This window comes from Ambystoma mexicanum, chromosome 2p (assembly GCF_040938575.1).
Source record: "Ambystoma mexicanum isolate Mex_15411 chromosome 2p, UKY_AmexF1_1, whole genome shotgun sequence".
Lineage (NCBI taxonomy): Eukaryota > Metazoa > Chordata > Amphibia > Caudata > Ambystomatidae > Ambystoma > Ambystoma mexicanum.
Window position 1 is genome coordinate 1,054,810,744 of NC_090923.1, and position 25,848 is coordinate 1,054,836,591.

The 25,848-nt window shown below is 47.0% G+C and overlaps 1 protein-coding gene across 2 annotated transcripts in view; it reads left to right on the top strand.

Annotated features, from left to right (window-relative positions):
- The window catches only part of LOC138567098 (solute carrier family 22 member 20-like), a 376,503-nt gene that overhangs the window by 254,844 nt on the left and 95,811 nt on the right, over positions 1-25,848 (top strand). For both annotated transcript variants that reach the window (XM_069644968.1, XM_069644969.1), the window contains one exon: positions 8,534-8,657. In XM_069644968.1, the coding sequence (XP_069501069.1) occupies positions 8,534-8,657 (124 nt within the window). The remainder of the gene's footprint in view (positions 1-8,533; positions 8,658-25,848) is intronic.

The window sequence follows — 25,848 nt, forward strand, 5'->3', positions numbered from 1 at the left end:
GGTCCATGGGTACCCATTATGATAAATGGAGTATCGCTACAGGTAATGATTGACACTGGCTCACCATACACAATGGTCAATGGAGAGACATATGTGAGAGACCTGAAAGGGAAAAAAGAGACAAGGGTGAGAGCAACTGGATATGGAAAGACACCCATTAATATAATTGGATATACATGGGTACATTTGTGTTTCAATGAAGGAGAACATATTGCAAACTGTAAGTAGCTGAAAATGTTTTTTCCATCGTAGGATGGTGGGAGCATGCGTCCTTGCAAATCAAAATACACCCAGGAGAAAGTATCCCCATCCTGAGTATCACTGAAAACAGCTGTGAAACCAGTGGAAATCTAGACAAGAGTTTTCCAAGAGTATTCAACAGGACCATTGGAGCTCTAAAAGGTTTTAAGCACCGGATTGTGTTGAAAAGAGGTGCCAAACCGGTGGTGCACAAAGTGAGGAATATACCGATTGGCACAAGGGAAGCACTGCAGAAAGAGATGACAAGACTCTGTGAGCAAGACATTATCGAACAAACAGAGAGCTCGGAATGGCTTTCTCCAATTGTCATTGTGCGGAAACCGGATGGATCTATCAGGATGTGTGTAGATCTGAGAGATCTTAATGCAAATATATGGGTGGATCGACATCCTTTGCCGAATATAGGAGAGATGCTTACCACAATGAAGCCAGCACAGTTCTTTACAACATTAGACTTATCTTCAGCCTATCATCAGGTGGTACTGGATGAAGAATTGAGACATCTTATGTCTTTCATCACTCCATTAGGGGCGTTTAGATACAAGAGGATGCCCTTTGGGTTAGCTTCGGCAGCAGTTGTTTTTCAGAGGTTGATGCACCAACTATTCAATGGTCTCCAGGGAGTGCATTATTTTCAAGATGATAAACTAATTTCAGCAATGACTGAAGATGAACACAATGCAAAACTGTTGGGAGTCTTACAAGTTATTCAGGAGGAAGGCCTCATGCTCAAGATAGACAAGTGCAAAATTAAAATTAATGAAGTGACATATATGGGCCATTGCATACATGCCGAAGCAATTCAACCAAAAAAAGCCCTAGTAGATACAATTTTGAACATTCCAGAGTCCACAAATAAAGACCAACTACGGAGCTTCCTGGGGTTGACTGAGTACTATTCGAAATGTATACATCATTATTCGGACAAGACAAGGCATATGAGGGATTTGATGAGCAAAGGTAAAAGGTTCACATGGTCGGATGAGGGCAAGGGGGAATTTGACCAAATAAAGAGATTAATGAATAAAGCTCCAACCCTCAAAATGTTTGACTGCAAGGTTAAGACCATGATATCAGTGGATGCCAGTAACATCGGTCTTGGTGATGTCCTCGAACAGGTGCAAGGGGCATGGTATTGCCAATTGCTTTTGCATCTAGAATTCTGAGAGGCGCGGAAAATAATTATTCAACCATTGAGAGAGAAGCTTTGGGTGTAAAGTAGATTTTGGAACTTTTTAGAGGTCTTATCTGGGGTGTTCCAGTTGAACTGAAAACTGATCATAAACCATTAATTTGCGTACTGAATTCTAAAAGTCCACATTTGACATCACCACGAATAAGGAGGTGGGCATCAGACATCATGCAATATAATGTTCAGGTGAAATACATTCCAGGGAAGTCTAATGTGGTAGCAGCCTGTTTATCTAGGCTGCCGTGGGATTGTGACAACAATGATTTAGGAGATGATGATTCAACAGAAGAACAAAGTGCAGAGTGCATTGTGGCGCACATAAGTGAGAGTGTTTCTAAGGAAGAATGGGTTAAGGCAGTGAATGAAGATGCTGAACAGAAATGTTAAAGGGGAGCCATCAGAAGCGGCTGGAGGGATGCCGATCAGAGTATCAAGAGGTTAGAAAAAATAAAAGACAACATTTCTAGTGACAGCACATGTATTTACTGAGGTGATCGAATAATTCCACCAACATCATTGAGAGAGAGAATAATGGAGATCGCTCATTAAGGCCATGTGGGAAGAAGTCTCACTAAGAGAAGGGTGAGAGAAGTATATTGGTGGCCGAATATGTGGAATCAGATGGAGTTATTAGTTAAGGAGTGTACAGCATGTGCTGTGAGTGATAAAGGGAAGAGAACACAAACCACACTGTTACAACCTGTGGAAATCCCAAGATCTGTATGGACTAAATTGGCCATCGACATAACAGGGCCCTATGAAACACTAGGGCCCCAAAAAGTGTACTTTATTGTGTTAGTAGACTACACATCCAAGTGGGTGGAGTGGAGAGTAGCGGAAGGTACGGTTACCGCTATAAAAGTTGTGAAGTTTTTGGAAGAGATTTTTAATCCAGAAAGAGACCCACAACAATTGATATCAGATAATGGAGTCCAATTGATGTCGTTAGAGGTGCACACATTTTTGAGGGAAAGAGCCATCGAACACAGAACCACAGCATTATGTCATCCAGTAGCCAATGGATTAGTCGAAAGAATGAATGAATTCATAAATGGAATTATTCCGCTAGCGATTGTCAAAAATTTGCCTTGGAAGGAGAAACAAAAGGAAGCGTTGAATACATACAGAGTTACCCCACACTCTGTGACAGAAGAGGAACCTTTTACGCAATGAGAGGAACAACAGCTACCAATAGACTCAGACCTGCTTGGCTTATGTTGAGGAAGAATAGAGAAATTAATATGGAAGAGATAGTGAAGAGAGTGAGGAAGAGACAAGATGAGTATAAGAAATATTATGATGACAAGAGGTATGTAACAGAAAGTACAGTTGAAGAGGAGACTAGATTTGGGTAAAAGAACCAAGGAAGATGTTGAAAGGATAATCTAAATACAGAGCTCCACAAAGAGTGGTGAAGTGTTCAAGGAAGTCCGTGATTCTAGAGGATGGCAAGAAGTGGTCTTGTGATGACATTATACCAGCGAGAAAAGAAGATTCATTGGAGGAGGAGTTTGTGGAAGAAGTTTCCAGTGACATTGGTGGGAACAATGACATGTCATCAAAGAACAGGAGAATTATTCGAAACTTCAAGAAGGATTTCCTTTATTATTAAACATTGGTTGGGTGGCAGCATCTTTTTGGCGGACATCCTGTGATGCAAGAAGTGCTTTCACTGCAAACCATATCCTTTTCAGAGTGCATAGTTAGTTGTTTTTCTTGTTATTTATATACTAATTTAAATTCAGACATATGGATGCGGGTCTTTCCTGCATCACAAGTATCTCTATTTTTCATGAGTTATTCCCCATATCTTCTCCTATGTCTTTCATTTCTTAGCCATTTCCTTCTTTCCTTCTTTGACTCCATTTTGAAGTTCAATTGTTTTTTGTGAGGAAAGTGGAGGGGAGATGTTATGATGTATTGTGCTGCTGACGTATCCTCATGATGGTGTGGGATTCTGGAATCCTCGGGTCCCAGAATCATACATCAAGTGAGCCCAGCTGATGGAGACTGCATCCACCTGGGGATATCCTCTTCTTACAATAAACCCACAAATAATTTTAAATTCCATGTGTGGTGAACATCTTTATTTACAATAAGTTGTTTAGAAATATGTTTGGAGAATGAAAGCATTGAGATGTGAATTGAATCGCAACGGGTGCCATATTCATTCAGAAGTGTATCAGAAAAAGTGTCTGTAAAAGCACTTACCCACACTTTTGCTCTTTCCGCCAGCAGGAACGCTATGGATTTCCATGAAATCCACCTGCAGTCACCACCTGGTAAAAGCAGGTGAATTGAGTAGGAATCCTTTGTAACTGTTATTTGCAGGAGACATTTGCACTTTTTCACAAACAGTGGAAAAGTGAAGAGTAAAGGCAATTTCTTTATGTTTTCCACTTTACTTTTCCACTACGTGATGGAATAGTTGAAAATTGAACAGAGGCAAACATTTGCACCTAACTACAAATGGATGAGGTTCCCTCTGTCCAATCTTTGTATTAAATAAAAATGACTACAAGGTATGCTTTCCACGTTAAGTATCAAGCCTAGATATAGAATGAAGCCAGATTAAACATAGGTGTGGTTTCACTTCACAGCCAGGGGTTTTTGCCCATGCATATTGTCTCGGTTCATAGAATTGAATTCAACATGTTTTAGGGTATGTCAAAATGTATCTATTTAGAGACCACTGGTATCATTATAGATTATGTATGAGGTGATTATTGTTGTGTTCATTGTTCTGTAGCTCACCTGAATAGGAGTTAGATACCCGAAACATTTTGTTCAAGCATAAACATGAAGAAACCTAGCACAAGTTACCTGTTATGATGCTATATGAATGTCAAAATTACCACACAATGCAAGAGACCAGGATTTTTCCCAGGGAAAGTAACAGCAGAAGACAAACTCTGTGAGCCCCATCGGTGGAGACAGAGCACAGTTGTGGACCGGTCAGGTGTAGGAGCAATGTTCATGCTCAATCCAAGATGGAAGACAGGTCTCTCATAGGCTTGTATTTCCAATGTCAGAAGCCCATTGTCACCATGTTAACCTAGTGGTAGCTGTTACAAGGTCCACACTCCACCAAACAAAGCAAGGGATGAATTGGGAAACCCAGGTACATGCACATAGTGGTAAGGCAGTCAGAGGGGAGGGATTTGGAACTCCAAGATGGAGGGCTCAGTCCATGATGCTGCAGTTCAGCAGACGCTAGAGATCCACCCAGGCACAGAGAACTAAAAATCCCATAACAAGACTGCAGAACTGAGTTCACTTAAGTAAGATCGAGGCTGGAAGTAGAGCTCATGAGCCTATTAAAGGGAGGGCCTGTGCATGAGATAATGTATGAGAGTTAGGAGGAAGAGACCATTCAGAGACGACTGAGAGGAGAAAAGAAGGAGCAGGAGAAAAAGCTGGAGAAGTATCTTGAGAAGGATCTGGAGAAGGAGTTGTAGTCAGGTAGCTAGAGGAGAGACTCAGGAAGCTGAGGGAAGAAGGAGATAAGAGACTGGTAAGAGAAAACCCAGAGAGCTAGGGAGAGGAAGACTCAAAGGAAGACTTGGAAGTGTTTAGACCCAGAAGTCTGGGAAGAGAAAGACCCTGAGGCCTGGGAAGAAAAAGACCCAGATGGCTGTCGAGAGAAAGAGACTCAGGTGGCTTGGGAGAGAAACAGCAAAAACAAAGAGGTGATGGCTGGAAGGTTTAGAATTAATCTTAACCACTGGCAATGCTCTGGGCAACCCTCCAGACCACCGTTCTTCGCCTGCCAAGCCATTACAGAAGGGAAAAACCATATGCAAATCAGGCTTGGTCCCACCCCAAAAGGGGCAGTCCAGCCCGAACTGCTAGGCCACATCCCTTCTGCACGAGACCACAAGCATCCCCAAACATGTTTCGCCCTTGTTGGGGCTCATCAGTGAGGAGTAGCTTGGGTCTCTAGGCCCAGCAGGCACGGGACCCACGTCTGGGCATACCCGTCCCACTCGGGGTGACATAGCAAAAACAAAGAGGTGATGGCTGGAAGGTTTAGAATTAATCTTAACCACTGGCAATGCTCTGGGCAACCCTCCAGACCACCGTTCTTCGCCTGCCAAGCCATTACAGAAGGGAAAAACCATATGCAAATCAGGCTTGGTCCCACCCCAAAAGGGGCAGTCCAGCCCGAACTGCTAGGCCACATCCCTTCTGCACGAGACCACAAGCATCCCCAAACATGTTTCGCCCTTGTTGGGGCTCATCAGTGAGGAGTAGCTTGGGTCTCTAGGCCCAGCAGGCACGGGACCCACGTCTGGGCATACCCGTCCCACTCGGGGTGACATAGCAAAAACAAAGAGGTGATGGCTGGAAGGTTTAGACCCCCCTTGTTAATTTGCATATTTAAGTAACTTTGGGTCTCACCCTAAGTTACTAGGGGAATCCAGACGTGGACCCCTTGCTCACTATTCTTAGAGAGGCACAGATCCACCCTACTGATGAGGTCCAACCAGACCGAAACACGTGTCTGGGGTTTCTGTTGGTACTCTTGTTCAGAGGAGAATTGCCTAGCATTTCGGTGCTGGACTGCCCCAGGGCAGGACAAAGACTGATATGTTTGGGATATTTCTTCTCTGTGAAAGATAGTGAGCTAAAGACTCTGGGTAAGTCTCTCGTAACCAGGACTAATGTCTGGCAGAGGGACTCCCAGGACCCCCCTTGTTAATTTGGGAGAGAAACAGCCAGAGAACTAATAAGAGAAAGACCAAGAGTGTTGGAGAGAGAAAACTTAGGGCCTGAGGGGAGAGACCTGGAAAGCTGTGAATGGAGACTGAGAAGGGTGGACAAAAAGGCTGTTGAAGAAGGAGCTAAGGGAAGTGGAACAGGAGATGTGGATATCAAAGCAGAAGGTAATAGTCCACTCCCCGATGTCCCTGATGCTTGAAGTGGTTCCTCTCCCACCTCACGGCGTGGAGTCTTGTGGACCCCCTCTTCCACTGCAGCACAGAAGCTAAGACCTCTGGGCTAATATGGGCAAAGGACTTGCAGCGCACTGGGCGCTTGATTGAAACGTCTTTTTGTTTTTACCTTCAACATCTTTAATTACATTGAAAATAATGAATACTTCCACCTTTGCTTCTACAGCAGCACCCGGCTGCATTCCACGCTGGTGTTCAGAACAACACAATGCTTCCCCATTAGCCGGCCTCCTTTCCATGAAGGCCGATGCTGCTGCCAGCAGAGCTGACAGGCGAATGTGCGCCCACCTCCATGGCCCGCGATCTTGGCCCTTTGTGTGCCTGCCTTTCCCCCCTCTCCTTGATGTCCATGATGCTTGAAGGGGCTCCTCTCCCAACATGTGGCCTGGGGGCCTGTGGACCCGCTCTCCCACCAGAGCACAGGTGAGCTCTCTGGGTTAATATGGGCACTTGACTCGTGCTTGATTGAAACTTTTTGTTTTCTCTTCAACATCTTTAATTACAGCAGCGCCCAGCTGCAGTCCACACCAGTGTTCAGAACACCACCATGCTTTCTTATACCCGGCATCCTTTCCATGATGGCCAATGCCATTGTCAGCAAAGCTGGTGTGCCTGGCCCTGAGCCTGCTCGCCTGTAATTGGTCCCTCCCACCTTCTTCATGACGAATCAGGCGAGCCGGGAGGGAATGCCGGCCCACCTCAACGGCCGATGATTTAAGGCCCCTGTCTGGGCCTGGCTGGCCCAGATGCCCCCACCCCCTTCCTCCTCTAGCACTGCAGCACATCTGATGAACTCTCCTGGACTTAGGGGGCTAGGTGTCAACCATGGCACATTGTGCATCAGAACTCGTGTGTAGGCAGCTCACTGATTTTCGATCTCCAGTGGCTTTACATCTGCAGCCACTTTCGTGTGCTTAGTGTGCCTTGCTTAAAAATCGAATTTAGGTGTTTTTATATCTGTTCGTTGGATGTGTATAGTAGGCCACCACCGTCCCCCCTCACTCCCCTCCTCTCCTTGAATATGTCTCTTGCACTTATTACTCTGTTTGTCTTACCCTACACCCCGCTCCTCTCTCTTCTTCTTCATGTATAGCTCTTGCATTATTGTAACGACCATCAGGCACGTGCAATATTTTTTGTCATATGTTGTAACAGTTTGTATTCCTCCTCTCCTATACTGTACCACTAAACACATAGCACTTGCCCATTCTGAATATTCCAATGCCTATTAAGAATGTTAATCTTGTTTAGCTTCTTACCCTCCCTGCTTTGGGGCGCTTTGCAACACTTGTTAAGTGTATAGGTGCTATAATCATGACCAATAAGTAAATAAATAATAGTGGAAAGAATTAAGGATTTGGAGGAAGACTTGTTATAAGAGGTGAAACAATACAGGCACATTTGGGAAGCGTTGAAATATCAAGGACGTGAAAGAGGAGCTGAGTGAAGTAAGTGAAGAGGTGAAGTGAAGGAAAATCAAAAGAGTACAGTTTGAGGTGGTAGAGAGAGGTATTGAGAAGGAGTGGAATACAATTAAGGAGGAGGGTGTGTTTACATCAGTAGAGAGGTGAAAGAACAGTAATGAGGAGAAGAGGTGGTGGACCCTAAGTCATGAAGAGGAACACTTGAGAAGAGTGAAGGAATGAGCTTTTGGCAGTAGGTAGAAGAGTGAGGATGGGGGACTGAGCACTAGGACCCTGAGTGAGGCGGCAAGGTGGGAAACTGCCTGTGAGATCTACCCTCAGAAGTCTACATATGGCTCCAAATCTTGTTGAAGAACAGCTCCACTGTAACACTATCTACAGAGCCCACTAATCTGCTTCACTATGCAGCTGATACCCAGGGGGAGGCTTCTCATGTTAAAAGGCTGGTAAAAGGTGTGCGCTCCCTTAAACCTGAGACTGTCCTGAGTGGAATATATTGCTCTGTTTCCATTGGACTGGCTCTGATTACATTTTGTTCGAAACTGCAATTGTGATAAATACTCAGATTCTTGAGGTCCGTTGTATGATCATGCAGCTTGCTGGTGAAGGGGGGAGGTTCCATGGAGTTCAGGGACACTCAAGAGTGTCTTCTTTTTGCAGATGAACCCTTATTTCTTTTAAGGCTCTTTCTCTTTCTTTAGGTTTCTACCGGAATCTGCCCGCTGGCTCGTTCTGAATAACAGATCACCCGAGGCGGTCGCCAACTTGAAGAAAGTTGCTTTCGTCAATGGAAAACAGGAGGAAGCAGACAAACTCACTGTGGAGGTTAAAATAAAGAACCATCCAAGCTCTGTTTTCTGAAATGTACTAATTTCTGTTATTGTTGTGCCTTTTTTCATTCACAGTGGAAGATTCTAGAATTTAATGAGATATGACAGTACAGGAAGAGATGTGCTGGCGACCAGCCACCATCAGATTTTGTGACTGAGTCTACAGAGTATGGGGGTAGGGACTTCTGGACAGCTTTAAAGGTGGGGTGGTTCCTGGGCAGGCTGCGTAAAAGAGTTGGAAAAGGGCAGGAACAAAAGGTGTGCCCGTGGTCTCACGGTGGGTTTGTTGTTTTTCACTTCCAATTTTTACAGAGATGCACACTCATTCACTGAAATAGTAATTGGAGGGCTCATGGACTTAGATGCATGCTGGTGTGTTACCCAGTACAACCCGAGGGTTCAAAATAAACAGTGGTTGCTAGTGAATTTTTTAACTGGAAGGGTGTAAATATTTGCCCCAGATATGGCAGAGCGACCAAGCATAGCCAGAGATTCCCCAATACTCACGGGAGGTTTGGGAGTTCTCCCCCGATAATATTTTTTCAATAATGGGTGAAACTGGTGCATTTTAGAGGACACTATTTTAGAAAAAGTCGGTAAAAAGCCAAACAGATCACTTTTGGGTTTCGTAGGGTAACGTTTGAAAAAAGTCCAAATAGATGCAAGTAACCAATAGTGCACAGGAGCATTTCTCAAGTACATTTTCATGATGCCTTTTCCCAAAATATGTGCCAGTATAAAATATTTTCACATTGGCTGTGCCCATACAATTCTATGCTGACTGCAACATTATACCCTATTATTGCCATATAAGAACATACTGATGATTGCTTTTTGCATAATGCCAGTAATAATACTAGAAGAAAACATGTCCATGTTTGTTCTGCCAATATATGGCAGTATCCCTACATAAAAGCATACTCCAGTTGACTTTACCATTAAAAATGCATCCAAAGTATGACAACATGTTGTTAGGGAGATTTCTCACACAAGTGCTAAATTCCCTCTACCTTAGAGCCCTCCAGCTCTTTTGCTATATTTTTGCGCTTTGAACTTTTCATTTTCAGTGTGTTTTACTTTTTGTGTTCATGGATATGGAGTCTCAACAACTCCATAGGCATTATCTTTTTACTGTGTGTCACACAGCACCTTCAGTGCAGTGACACAGGTTGTCTTTTCAGACTTCCCACTTTAAACTCCATTTTCTGGGACTGACTACTGTCTCCCAGAATATGTAAAGTTGCCATTGACTTTATTAGTCTTTTTAAATTCACAGGCCCAGTACAAACTATCTTCCATAAATTACTGGAAAGGGTTAATAGTTATCCCTTTTTGTCTGTCTCTCGTGGAACATTATTTTGTTCCCCTTTCTTTAAGATTTGGCTGGTTGCAGTGGTATCTACCATTTTAATTCTACTGCAAGCTATGAAAATTGCCTCAGTACCGTTATGGTATGGTGGTAGCCTCGAACTTTAATCCGCTGGACCCCATTTACTTTTATTTGATTCCGGCTGGGTTTATTCGACATTTCTTCTTGTTAAGGTCTTTCTCGTGCTTTACTCTCTGCGCCAAACCGGGTTTTGTTCCTTTGTTCACCATTCTTTGACTAGCTTCTGCACAGATGTGCGGGAGGAGTTTTAGGACCCCTGCACAGGGTCTCCTTGGAGACCCAAGTCGCACTCTTGTTTGATTGGCTAGGTGACTGTCCTGCCAGGACAGCCACCCTGCTGTGTGATTGACAGCCAGGCTGTGTGAATGGTGGAAAACTGCATAAAAAGCAGGTCTCTGGGACTTGGAAGGCAGAGTCGCCACTGGATCTAGAGAACCGAAGAGAAGCTGAAGGAAGAGGACGGCTGCAATTACTGAACCTCTCGGTGAAGCCCTGCGGCGGTTCCGAATCTCTTACACGTCGACGACAGAGAAGATCTGCAAGGAATCTTCTTCCCTTGAGCTGGTGGGACCAACCAGTTCACCAAACACCAAGCAAGGCCTCCCTCCCGTGGTCGAATTTGCTGTGCATCACTGCAGTGAACCGGATAGCCAGGAGGACCGGAGCCTGTTTGGGTTTTAAGGAGCACACCTTTTATTAGTTGCTTTGCTCTGCTGCTGGTTTCTTCCCTGGGCAGTGCAGGACCCTCCAGTCTTCCTCTTTCGTGTCAGTCCGTCCGTCGCTTCAGGAACCGTGAGCCTGCAGGATCTGCCAGGAACCTCTGCCTCAGCTACTGCATTCTTCTTCTTCTAAGGTACTGTTCATACCCGGTTGTTCGTTCCGTCTGACCGCAGTGAAAGTGTTTTAAATCTTTCGCCAATCCGAGGGCTTGTCCTTCTCTACTCTTTTAAATAACTTTTCTTCGGCCAACTTCGTTTCAAACCTTTGGCAAAGACTTAACCGCAAACTACTCTGAACTGTGTGATCCTCTGCAAAGACTCTGAACCATTAACATTGGCCCAGGCCTATTGATTTTAATCCTCATTGTAGCAAGCCTTTTTTAGATTGCCCTGCCGACTTACTTGTTGGTGCTGTTTGGTTTGTATAACCTTGTCTTTCCCTCCCTTTTTAAATTGCTGGAGTGCCATTTTGCTCACACTTCATTTTGAGCTTAACTTGTTCAGAATTGATTGGGTGTTGTGTAGTATATTAAGATTGTGATTCTTCCGCTGATTTACTTGGTGAACTGTTTTACAAATGAATGTGTAAATAAATGTATATTCTTTTACTCATAAACCTTGAGTCAGTGTTTATTTGAACCATAGCTGTCCTTTGTGTAACTTATGATACTGCTCACTTTACTCTTGAGATAAGCCTGACTGCTCAGCCATCGCTAACACTTTACTGTGTAGTACAGGCTTGTACCAAAGGTGAATTTGTACAGTGTCACTTGTAGTCTTAATTGTGTGTGGTGTTCCCAAAGGGTACTGCATATGATTCTGCCTAACACATGTCCAAACTGACTGTACTAAAATGTCAGTCAAGCTACAAAATAACACTTATAATTCTTGCTTTACCAAAGATGTCCAATACAAAATGACATGCCACAGTAAGAATAATACCACTGATCCTGCTTGCTTTATCAAAGATGCCCAATACAAAATGTTGTGCCCCAGTAAGAAGTGGCTAGACTTCTAGCATATTAAATGGCAGTCTTGCTTCATAATACAACTTATGCTTGCTTTACTAAAGATGCCCAATGCAAAATGTCATAACACAATATAAAATGGCTAGAATGGGTACATTAAAATGCAAGTCTAGCTGCATAGTAACACGTATGAGTAAAAAATGCCATGCCTGCTCCATGGTGTGCCAGCACCTTGCAGTCAGACATAGGGCCTCATCACGAGTCTGGCGGTAACCCTTAAATGCAGCGGTAGCGCTATTACTGCAGCATTTAAGGGTCCGCCAGATCATGGCTTTGACGGATTTCCCCCCAGCTCTGAGCTGGGGGGAAATACGCTGCAAATTTGCCGATTTTCGTCATGTTTACCGCCGGCGGGAAATCCACACACACACACACACACAATCAAAGTGATCACGTGTGTATGCAAGGCGCTGGCTAAAAGCGCCGGCGTTACCGCCCAACTCGTGATGAGGCCCATAATCATAATAATGATTCATGTGAATATGTGTGATTGTGAGGCATTGGGGGGCACTGGGATAAAGCTTACTTTTTACAGGCCATCTATCATAGATGCCCAGTTAAAAAATGCCACTCATGTCCCCTGGGTCCCGAGCTCCTCACAGAGGCCCACAGTCAATGTGGTTATGTGTGTATGCCAGGCACTGGGGGATGAGGGGGCGTGGATGGTATTTTTTACTGGACATCTACCATAGATGTCCAGTAAGAAAATGCCATGCCTGTCCCCTGGGCCTCACTGCACCAAACACACACACACAATCAAAGTGATTATGTGTGTATGCAAGGCACTGAGGGCCAGGGGGGCAGGTATGGTCTTTTTACTAGACATATATCGTAGCTGTTCAGTAAAATAATACAGATAGATGGCTAGTAAAAAATACCATTCCTGCCCCCCTGTGCCCCGCCAGCGCCTTGCATACACACGTAATCACTTTGAGTGTGTGTGTGTGTGTGTGTGTGTGTGTGTGTTTGGCACTGTGAGGCCCAGGGAACAGGCATGGTATTTTTTTTACTGGACATCTATGATAGATGTCCAGTAATAAAAATACCATACCAGCCCCTCTGGGTCCCCAGCGCCTGGCATATACACTTAATCACTTTGATTGTGAGTGTGTGTTTGGCACTGTGAGTCCGAGGGGACAGGCATGGTGTTATTGTACTGGAATCTATGTTTCCTTTTCACAGTTAAGAACAGTCCCTCAGCTGAAAAAAAACAGCTGAAGGAGTGCTCGTATTTTACTGGGCTGGTTCCGCCATAAATGGTGAGAGGGGGCCAAGACCCGGGGGTCAATGCCTCCTCGCCCATTATGGACGAGCTGCCCCTAAAAATAAATGCACTAGCGATACAGTCTGTCATTCCTAGGGCTGGATAGATCAATGGATTTGAATTAGGATACAGGGAAGAATGGGGTCTAGGATAGAGAGCATCACCTTTGTAGGTTGTTTTGGGGGGACATAGTCACACTCTATCTACAACTTCAAGGCCTGTCTATCTGCACCATCAAGCACTGACCATACCTTCAAAGGTTAATTCAGGATAAATCGACATGTTCACTGCTAGGAAGATGGGGCAACATTGAGTGCCTTATGTGTGGAAATGCCCACATTTTGATTTTGTTGAATGCTGTTCGGGCATACATTTGTTTAAATTGTATGAAGAAGTTTTACAAAGCTTCTTGAACGCACTGCAGACAGCTTACCTCCCACTTGAAAAATGAATCTTCTACTTGAAACACCAAGCAAGAGTATCCCCAGTAAGAAACAGTTGTGATTTTCTTGCTTGACAACATTTGAATGACAGCTGGTGTTGATGAGGTCAACGCTTTGACACTACTGAATCGTTCAAATACCTTCCACACTGTCGACTAGCAGGTCCTTTCTAGTTCATGCACAATTATTGGCTGGCTTGCAGGACGCATCCCTTCCCTGGCTTGCATTGATCAACAAAGACAAATCCCAAAGGGTCAGCTTCCCCTCTTATTCTCTGAATCACCATTCATAACCTGTGCAATTGCAAAGATGTAGCTCCATTTGTCCCATCTGATGGCAAATGGGAAAATATTGTTTGTGGTGCTGACCGGAACAAACTGGGGGAGCATTGTATTCCTTATGGGATATACTGCCTGAGCAAGTGGGAACTTAGGCTGCTTAATGCCTTCACCTGAAGTCAAAGGGATAATCCCAGGGGCCCCTAACATCTGCATGAGTCAATGACAACAAATAAACACAGAGACATGTAACCTGATCAAAGGCTTTCAGTGATCTTACCACTTTGAAGAAAATGGCTATTTATGACACTCTCATAAAGTCATGTATATATGTATGACATAGCCTTCTCTGTTTATGCACCATGGAACCTCCTCCCTGTCAGCAACAGACTCACCCACATGCTCCCACAATTCAAAAAGAAACTCAAGACCCACCTCTCCAAGGAGTCTCTCCTCCTCAACACCTAGGCAATCAAGTTGGACCGCACCACCTGACTCGCTAGACGCCAACTGCCCTCTCCTCGCTGCAACCTTGTACAGCTGTACCCCTCCTCTGTGCCCCTCTGTATCCTACCCAAGCTGTATATCTGTTCTGTTGTTACCTCTGAAAAGAGCTCCATTATACATCTGTACTGTTGTATAACTCTGTAAAGCACTCTGTTGTGTATCTGTATTGTTGTATACTTCTGTAAAGTGCTCTGTTGCTTCTCAAAGCTATGCCTGTCCACACTCAAGAAAGACAATAATAATAATAATAATAATAATAATAATAATAATAATAATAAAAATAATAGCAGATGATATCACTTATGCAATCAAATAGTACATCATCAATGGTATCACTGGAAACTAGAGGACGCTGATGACAGCCATGGCACATTGCCTGATTTATCACCATAATGAGTCCACATGTATATTACATTTATGTTGGCATGCACTACACAAATGTATGTACAATACGTTTAACGTATGTCGTGAACTAGGCAAAGAGCATGTGTGATGGGTGATTTCCTGTAATGTGCCTTGTTATTTCATCAGTGCGCTATATGACTTTCAGTAAAGTCATTTATGTTGTAATAAGGGATGCCATAAGCGATGTCATCTGCAGTCATTTGCCATCAGTGTGCTCATGAGCTGCACAATGTGGTTCTCAGAGTTAAAGTGCTGTAGCTTCCAACATTTGTCGAATTTCACGGCATCTGGTGCGTTAAACCATCACCTTAACATCACTTCAACTAAAGCTATTTCACTGAATTTCATGGATTTCCTTGTGTTGAACTGTTGCAAATGCACTCACACTTAACTCGTTTTTTCACCAAATGTCAACAGTTTTGCTATGCTTCATCTCACATAGCCAGTTTTTCTAACTTTTTTCTTTTTTTTATCATTACAGATATTCAATATTATCAGTGCATTTCTAATATATGTACCACAAGATTCTTTCCCTGTTACGGTTCTGTGGCCCACTGGCCATGCCCATGCACTTTGCACTAGTGAGGAACTTCAAAAAGAATGGGTTTGCTGGATGTTTTTAGCACACATTTTCAAAGGCATGTTTTGTGTTCCAATCCCTTTGTTCTTTTGAGAATCTACAGTGAATTTTCAGTGAAATTAATACAAATGTATTGCAAGATTGTGCGAGAATAGCTTGCATTGATAAAAATAATGCAGGATTTTATTTCTGTAAAGCCTCAGTTTCTACAATACATGGTAGACATATATGTTTTCGTAAGCCGAATGCACCTAATCTCTATCATCTCTGCGCATTTCAGTAGGTGTTGGACAGGAAAGCAGAGATGCGCTGTCCAGCCCCTTAAACACAATGGTGTCAGGATCGTGATCCTGACTGTAATGTATGACAGGCTTCTAGCAAACAAGTGTTTACACTACTTTTGTGTGTGACATTAGCAATTTAAGTGCATATGTTTAAGCAGTGTAGGCATGGATTACAATATGCCGTCAAGGTCATTTATATGATACTGTACTTATTTATTGTTTTAAAGTGAGCATGTTTTAAAATTAGTTTAGTTTGTTTTTTAAACAGTAAATAGATGTAATTTACGGCATAAGTGGCCATGTTTTAAAATAAGGAAGGTATATTTATTAGAGCCATGCATTTACTTATGAACTTAAGTATGTACTTGTCTGTTATGTGTTAATCCAAGCTTTAACACACACATTTTAGTGTTGTGTACAGTAAAGGTTAGAGTGTAGTTTCTTAAAAATGGAACAATAGGTAAGTGTTATAAAGGTTGTATGTAAAACCTGGTAGTTTCACTTTTAGCATGGACCACTTAATTTGTATAATATATCTGTTTGTGGTTTATGTAATTACATAATTGGGAATTCATTTCCTTACTAAAATGCTGAGAACGAGTTTAAAATTGGAGATTCTTGGATCTTTTGGCTTGAAAATGATATAAGATGATTGCTTACAGTAGTACCATTAGAGAATGTTGATGTTCAATGGCATGGCTATTACAATGGCAAATGGGGAGGAATGATTACAAAAGTTGTTCATTATCATGCAAATGGTTATATCCCTGATCAAATATTGTTAAACGCTGGCAGCAATAACTTGTACATGAAAGGAACAGAATTATGATAAAAAAAGAAAAAGTGACTTATTAAACTTAGTGCATTTGTTTGCAAGAAGCACATTTTGTTTTCATGCCTGACAGCACATAAATGTTGGATGCAAGAAAAAGCAAATAATCGTAAAATGAATAATGCTAAAATAGATGTTTCAATATGTTTACATTGCATATTTCACCAGAATATACAAAGTAACAATTCAAGCATTTTTAGAGATGATGAATTACATTTAAACAATGCAAGGAATTGTTTATTTGTATGTAATATTATTGAAGGCATATGTCTTATATTACAGTAATGCAGATTTAATATTGAACCCTTGTGTGTGCTATATGTTACTTTGCACATGATTCACATATACTTTTTAATGTTAGTAGCATTGCATAGCTTTTCATGTGTTGCAAATTTGCATACGCTGACAAAATCATGGTCTTACTTTATGTGTACTTTAAAAGTTCAAAACATTACATCCTGTTACGTGTACATTATGTATTATTAATCACATACGTCATGTATTACATTAATGTTTGTATGTGATTAAATCCTTTTGTAATTAATAAAATTGCAAAGTATAGTACTGTTGAGTGTGTTCCATCCAGTACGTTGTTTATAAATGTGCAGGCCGCTGTTAAAATCATAGTCTTACTGTCTACATGCTTTAAAAGTTCAAAACGTTACTCCTATTAAGTATGTGTTATTTATTAGTGATGTCACATTTCATTTATATTGTTTAATCAATATAGTTGCAAAGTTGTAATGCTCTTCCTATCCTTGGCATTATTCATTTGGTTACTTTGTATGTGCTCTACCTTTCGCTGGTATTGCTGCATACTTTATGTGCATAATTCAAGCTGTTCACAGTTAGTGTTAGTAGTACGTAGTTAGTTGCTCCGTGCGCGCTCTTCCTTGCATTCCTATGGCTGCATACTTTTTGTGTGTGTTTCAAGCTGTCTTCAGTTGGTGTTGTAGCGTAAACAAAGTTTTTGCTTCTGCCACAAAGTTTGTGTTGTAGAGTGTGACATAATACACAGTGTATGCTTGTGAAAAAGGGCACATTGTTGTGTGTTGGTTGTGGCCAGTGGCTAGATTCTTGGGTGCATGGCCATATTATGCTGTGGTGGTTGTTGCCAGACACTAGACTCTTGGGTACATGGCCAGAGGAACACACCAAACAGCACCTGAAGTGCCGGGGTCACACTTTACTGTGGTTTTAGAGTCCACAAAAAAGCCTTAATCAGGAACAAATGTCTGTAGACCACACAGAAGAAAAAAAAGGCAATGTGTTTCACACCCTCACTGGATGCTAGATAACACACTGCATAAAGCAAAACATCATTGTTTTATTGTTTGACACGCAACACTATGGTTTCATTTTATTGGAACTTTACCCCAGCCTTTAGATGGCAAATACTGCAGCCATCTTTGAACGGAGAAGCTAATGCTCTTAACTCTAATGCATTCTGTTGTTGACAGGCTGGAAGAACAAAAACTCAACATTGATGAGAATGGGAGCAACAGCCAAACAGCCAAACATTCAAAAGGTCAAAGTGCAGATTTTTATTCTGAAGTACAATGTTAAAAACACACAAGATCAACCATACACAATCTATTGATTCTACTATAGAACCAGTCACATACAAAACACATAATGTCATAACAATAACATAAAAATATCCCAATCACCAAAAATGAATACCAGCCCACAACCCCAAATATTGCCCACTGCAAAGTGTGCATACCATATAACCATTAATAATACATTAAGGATATCCAAACAAAACCATACAAATGATACAGGCAATCACAAAATATAAATTGCAGCCCAGAATCCCAAATATTGCACATGAATGAACATGGTGATTACTAAATGCTCAGGAATAAAGTGCAAAGTGTGTAAACTATAACACTATTAATAGCACAAGGAACCCAATCCTCCCAACAATATAGGAAGACAATGATCCCCCCCAAGCAATAAATCCGGCCCAGACAGCAGCCAATCAATGACATAATGTTGGATGGGCCACCAATATGAGGTTTAATATATGTTCCAAAATTGCAGCAACAAAAATAATGCCAAGACAGGGATAAGGGAACAGCGAAACAAAAACATGGCTAACAAAAAACCAAAATAAATCTACTAAAATGTAGATTATTCAGATCAGAAAGCACTCATATATATGAAGGATAAGGGAACAGTGAAACAAAAAAAAACAGAAAACAGCAACAACAACAAAGAAATATCTACAGAAATGTAGATTATCCAGATCAGAAACAGCTCATATATAACAGAAAAGGAGAAGGAGAAAACAATACAAATATATAACATCGTAAACTCCAATAAATGTGTAGAGATCCTCATCAATTTTTTGTCCCATAGGAACTTTAGTTTGAAAATCCGATATTGTCCTTGTCTCAAGCTGTCTCAACTTCAGTGTCATATCACCTCCTCTCAGGTGTTTGATAACATGAATCACTCCAAAAAATGAGAAAACATTAAGAGGCCGATTCATGGAATAATTAGCGCGGCGCAAGTGGGCAAAAACGTGCGAATCGCAGTGGAATAGCGAAAATCGCAGTGCAATTGCGAAAATCGCACGAAAAGCAGCGCACGTCGATTCATGGAAGGCCGTGTGCGAGAAAACCAGCGGATGTGCGATAAAAAGTGCGCGGCGCACGTTGGCGCACAGGCCATCTAACAGCGTGCGCCAGGTCACTGCGAAAATCGCACAGGCCACAGCGAAAATCGCACATAGCGCGGCGCACGCAACAAAAGTAGGCGGAACACGGGCGTAACACTCGGAATGGGGAACAACTTGCCAAAACGTGGGCGTCACGGGGGAAGTACAGGGCACAAGTGCGCGGAACGCCCACACGCTCGCCTACAACACGTATTCATGGAATAGAATAGGGGAAAAAAGCGCACGTTCAAACCAGCGCACAGGCACAAACACGACCGCCACAAGAAAGCAGGCGGTAGCGTCTCTGCGGCTGTAAGAAATGTGCGCCAAAAGGTGCGCCAACAAATCGCACCTATATACTGCCATGATGAATGTCCCATACTGTGGCCCTCCAGGAAAAATGACGTGCAAAGGGGTACCCACAAACACGGACACCCGCTGACAAAAAATACGTGTGCGTGTATACAGGGGTGCGCGGGAAGTCTAACACGCGATTTCAGCAGGGTACGTGCATCACAGGGGTTCGCGTGAAGTTTCACACGCGATCGGGTCTGGGGGAGCGGGCTACGTGTATATCAGGGGTTCGCGTGAAGTTCCACACGCGAACAGCCTGGGCGCGTGTATTTCAGGGGTGCGCGGGAAGTTCCACACGCGAACAGCCTGGGCGCGTGTATTTCAGGGGTGCGCGGGAAGTTCCACACGCGAATAGCCTGGGCGCGTGTATTTCAGGGGTGCGCGGGAAGTTCCACACGCGAACAGCCTGGGCGCGTGTATTTCAGGGGTGCGCGGGAAGTTCCACACGCGAATAGCCTGGGCGCGTGTATTTCAGGGGTGCGGGGGAAGTTCCACACGCGAACAGCCTGGGCGCGTGTATTTCAGGGGTGCGCGGGAAGTTCCACACGCGAATAGCCTGGGCGCGTGTATTTCAGGGGTGCGGGGGAAGTTCCACACGCGAACAGCCTGGGCGCGTGTATTTCAGGGGTGCGCGGGAAGTTCCACACGCGAATAGCCTAGGCGCGTGTATTTCAGGGGTGCGGGGGAAGTTCCACACGCGAATAGCCTGGGCGCGCGTGTATTTCAGGGGTGCGCGGGAAGTTCCACACGCGAATAGCCTGGGCGCGTGTATTCCAGGGGTGCGCGGGAAGTTCCACACGCGAATAGCCTGGGCGCGTGTATATCAGGGGTGCGCGTGAAGTTCCACATGTGATTTGACAGTGTGGGTCCTCCCAGGTGTACCCTGTACACCCTCCACGGCCCCTGCAGGCAGCCCACACCACAGGGGACTACCCTGCATCCCTGGTCATGTCCCGCAGGCAGCCCACCCACCATGGGCATGCCCCCCAGCAAAGGCACATGTCTCCTTGAACTAATGAACACCAACTCATGTCCCCTTGCACCCCCACCCCCCAGCACTGTGGGGCACCTGCCAGCAGGCCCCCACCCATGTCCAACTCATGTCCCCCACCCCCCCCCCCACCCCCCAGCACTGTGGGGCACCTGCCAGCAGGCCCCCACCCATGTCCAACTCATGTCTCCCACCACCCCCACCCCCCAGCCACCAGGGTCAGCCTCCACCAGGCCCCCACTCATGTCTCCCACCACCCCCACCCCCCAGCCACCAGGGGCACCCTCCACCAGGCCCCCACTCATGTCTACCACCACCCCCAACCCCCAGCCACCAGGGTCAGCCTCCACCAGGCCCCCACTCATGTCTCCCACCACCCCCACCCCCCAGCCACCAGGGGCACCCTCCACCAGGCCCCCACTCATGTCACCCACCACCCCCACACCCCAGCAGTGCAGGGTCACCCTCCACCAGGCCCCCACTCATGTCACCCACCACCCCCACACCCCAGCAGTGCAGGGTCACCCTCCACCAGGCCCCCACTCATGTCTACCACCACCCCCACCCCCCAGCCACCAGGGGCACCCTCCACCAGGCCCCCACTCATGTCTACCACCACCCCCACCCCCCAGCCACCAGGGTCAGCCTCCACCAGGCCCCCACTCATGTCTCCCACCACCCCCACCCCCCAGCCACCAGGGGCACCCTCCACCAGGCCCCCACTCATGTCTACCACCACCCCCACACCCCAGCAGTGCAGGGTCACCCTCCACCAGGCCCCCACTCATGTCTCCCACCACCCCCACCCCCCAGCACTGTGGGGCACCTGCCAGCAGGCCCCCACCCATGTCCAACTCATGTCCCCCACCCCCCCCCCACCCCCCAGCACTGTGGGGCACCTGCCAGCAGGCCCCCACCCATGTCCAACTCATGTCTCCCACCACCCCCACCCCCCAGCCACCAGGGGCACCCTCCACCAGGCCCCCACTCATGTCTCCCACCACCCCCACCCCCCAGCCACCAGGGGCACCCTCCACCAGGCCCCCACTCATGTCTACCACCACCCCCACCCCCCAGCCACCAGGGTCACCCTCCACCAGGCCCCCACTCATGTCACCCACCACCCCCACCCCCCAGCAGTGCAGGGTCACCCTCCACCAGGCCCCCACTCATGTCTCCCACCATCCCCAAACCCCAGCCACCAGGGGCACCCTCCACCAGGCCCCCACTCATGTCACCCACCACCCCCACACCCCAGCAGTGCAGGGTCACCCTCCACCAGGCCCCCACTCATGTCACCCACCACCCCCACACCCCAGCAGTGCAGGGTCACCCTCCACCAGGCCCCCACTCATGTCTCCCACCACCCCCAAACCCCAGCCACCAGGGGCACCCTCCACCAGGCCCCCACTCATGTCACCCACCACCCCCACCCCCCAGCACTGTGGGGCACCTGCCAGCAGGCCCCCACCCATGTCCAACTCATGTCCCCCACCCCCCCACCCCCCAGCACTGTGGGGCACCTGCCAGCAGGCCCCCACCCATGTCCAATCCATGCCCCCCTGCACCTGGGTCCCAACATTCCCCAATCATGTCCGTAATGCCCATCCTCCCCTGCCAAAAGGCCCAACCAACTATCACACCCACCCACATATCAAAGGCAATTACATGTTACACCCCCAATGTAAATAATGCAATTTAACACATGTCTGTCACACACAATGGCTGCAAGTGAATGACAAAACACCCAACATGACATGCCTGAAAGCAATGAGATGATACGACACATTGAAGATTAAAAAAAAAATATGTATTTAACAGCAAGTAGAATGGAAATGAAATAAGAAAAAACACAAAGCAAATCAAACAAAACAAGATGAATGTCCAAGAAAATAATCTGAAAAATTAAAATAAGGCAATGAAGAAGATCATCCTGGGTCCATGAGCCCTACCAAATTAAACCTAACTGACTACTAACTAAAAAGTGAACTATATACAAAAAAGTGGTGCATTGTCCAATCGCAACCAAAAAAAAATCAAAAAAACAAAGGAAACCTAACCCTAACTATACAACTATATACAAAGGCAGCGGGCTATTCGGACGGCTCACTGGTTGTTGTCATGGGCCAGGGCATCATCGAACTCCTGGTCAATGGCTTGGAGGCGGGCATGTTCCCTGGCCCCGAGGTCCCGCAGGGATAACGCAGTGTCAAGCTCAAACTCCCTGCGAAGACCCTCGAGGCACTCAGCCCGCCTCAGCGCCCTCCGCATGGAGTCCTCCGCCCTGACCATCGTGAGCCGTTCCTCCTCTGCCCGCTGCCGCTCCGCACCTATCCGCTGGCACAACCTCTCCCACACAGAAGCCACTCCCATTCCAGGGTTCTCCTGCCCTCCGGCCGATGCCTGCACCCCTGATGTTGATGGCCCCGAGCCATGATGCCTCCCACGTTGAGCCTGCTGCTGCCTCCGACGCAACTGCCTGTGCCAGCACGACGGCATCCAGGCTGATGGAAACCACCGACGCCGTCGTGCACGTGCCCTGCCCGATGATGCCGTCACATCCTCCATCTGCTGGGGTCCAGTTGCTCTGGTGTCCACCCCTGCTGGATCTCTGACTCCCGACTGTGGCAGGGATGGGATCCCCACCGAGCTGGCTGCATTGGTCGGGGCAGGTCCACAGGGGGCCCTGGTGGCATCTGGGCTGGAAGACGGCAAGGAGAACGACTGGTGGATAGCCTGCACAGAGGAGGAGAGGGCCGCCACATTGGCCAACACATGCAGGAAACCCCCGAACATGGCCGATCCCAATTGGGCCACGTCGGCACGGTGCACTTCGTGATGACGTGCGTGCTCCTCCCGGGAAGCACGCACGGCATCACGAATCACAGCCGTGCGCATCGCGACCCCAATCAGGACCTTCTCCGCACGGCCAGGGGTTCCCACGTCCGCAGGTGGAGGGGAGTCAGGTGACATGGACATCCCCTCTACCTGCGGACAGGCCTGGGACGGGGCATCCCTGCTGGTGCATGGTGGTGCACTCACAGGGTCAGGGACAGCGACATGCACAGGCCCCTCCACGGTGACCTGTGCTGCCTCCTGCCCCTGGCCCTGGACTGCACCACTTGCACCAGCAGGGATGCCCCCACCAGGCCCCATGTGTGCCCCAGTGGCGGCCTCCTCCTCCTCTGTGCAAACCACCAACCTGGATGGCTCCTCACCGTCTCCCACCGTAGCAGGCCCCTGTGGGGGCTCACCCACCCCTTCCGCTGCAGCCGTGGGGGCATCCCCGCCGCCTTGCTCCACAGCGCCGTCTCCGCTCTCTTCTTCACTAGCCGCTGCGTAGAGGGAGACAAAGAACACAAGCATCAGGGCACTGTAATTTGGTCCCCTAGACAGGAAGCAATAGCAGATGAGCACCACTGTCAAAGTACACTTCCATCATGTCCCTCCACAACACATGGGTCAGTCCAGGCAAAACACACACAGTAACAGGCATGGTGCATGCCATGGACATTTCCATGCATGTCCAATGGACTCTTGAAACATTCAATGATATGTAACTCACATGCATCATGGCTCATGCCCATCACATGCACACACTTCACCTCAGTCACATCCATCTGGCCCCAAACACACCAAACACAGCGGATACAAGGGTAATTTGGCTGCTTTACTGAATCTCTGCATTGTCACACACATGTGTCATGCATCCATGGCATGCACAAGTCACAGACACGCAGGTCAGGCACACAGACATGGCTACCATATATGTACCTGGCATCAGCACCCATCCCTCACCCCCACCCATGTCCAGGTACAGAGACTGGCATGCTATCATGTTAAAAATCTGAATAGGGCTCCCCATGCGGCATTTCAACACATGCAACAACCATGTGCATCACACATCACTGGTCGCACATGCATTACCATGATGTCCCTGCACACATACATGCATACATGGCCTATGGCACACATACAGGCAAGTATCATAGAACCAGCACACCGCAACATGCCCTGTCTCACACAGTAATGCATGGACACTTACCGCTCAACTCCAGACGGGCCTCCCTCTCAAGGATCTGGGCGTGGAGCGCTGGGCGTACGCGTTCCAGGACCCTCATCTGGATGGAACTCATGCGGCCCCGGCCCCCCTCCACGAGGCGCCGGGCCTTCACAAGGGTCCTGGACCTCAAGTCCTCCCAGCGCTTCTTGATCTTCAGGACGTCGCGGGTTGCCACCCCCTCCGCGTTGATGGCAACCACACAGTCGGCCCAGATCCTCTGCCGTCCTTCCTTGCTGGCGCGGGACGATCCAAAGAGGGCATCATACTGCCCCAGGACATGCTCCACCAGGACACCAACTTCGGTGACAGTGAAGCTGGTGCCCCTCTGCCCCTCTGGCCTGGGGTTGCCACTGGTGCCAGATGTGGAAGTGCCCGACATGGCAACCCCAGAGGAAGGTGTGGGTGGGCAACTGGGTCCTGGGGCTGGGCTGTGGAGCGATGTAATCCCAGTCGGGAGTCTTCAGTTCCAGCAGGGGTGGACACAGCAACTGGACCCCTGCAGATGGCTGATGTGCAGGCACCAAATGGCAGGGCACGGTGGCAGCAGGCAGGCAGGCAGCAGCAGATGGCACGTGGGAGGCTGCTCGGGGCACTGGGGGGCAGTAACTCGGCCTTCTGGGCAGGAGCGTGGGCTTCCGTGTGTTTTCGCGTGGCCAGCTTGATACGGAGTGATTTGGCACGTGAAAATCCTGCACGTCAGCGTGAAATCCGAGGAAAGGCCCTTAGCGCGTAAGCGCGTCAGCACGCATACGCGATTCTATTGGACCAGAGTCCCTCAGCGCGTAAGCGCGTCTGTGACGTGACCCGCACGGGTGTTCCCCACTCAGCACGTGATGACGGGGCACACGTGGAGATACTGCACGTCAGAGTGTCATCGCGTGTAATTGGACAAAAGTGCGCGTACACGCGATTGGCCTATGTACGTGTATTTAATGGGTGCGCGGCCATTTACACACGCAAGTACGTCAGCGAACCTGTATCCCGTGGTGCGTGTGAATTTCCGCACGCTATTGGACTGGGAACTGGATTCCAGGGGTGCGCGGGTCACACGCTGTATCCCGTGGTGCGTGTGAATTTCCACACGCTATTGGACTGGGAACTGGATTCCAGGGGTGCGCGGGTCACACGCTGTATCCCGTGGTGCGTGTGAATTTCCGCACGCTATTGGACTGGGAACTGGATTCCAGGGGTGCGCGGGTCACACGCTGTATCCCGTGGTGCGTGTGAATTTCCGCACGCTATTGGACTGGGAACTGGATTCCAGGGGTGCGCGGGTCACACGCTCGCCTAGAACACGCGCTAAGCATAAATTGCGGACTTTAACAATAACAAGCTCAGACGCCAGGATGAACATACCGTTCCTAGCAGCAGTGGCAGTGGGCT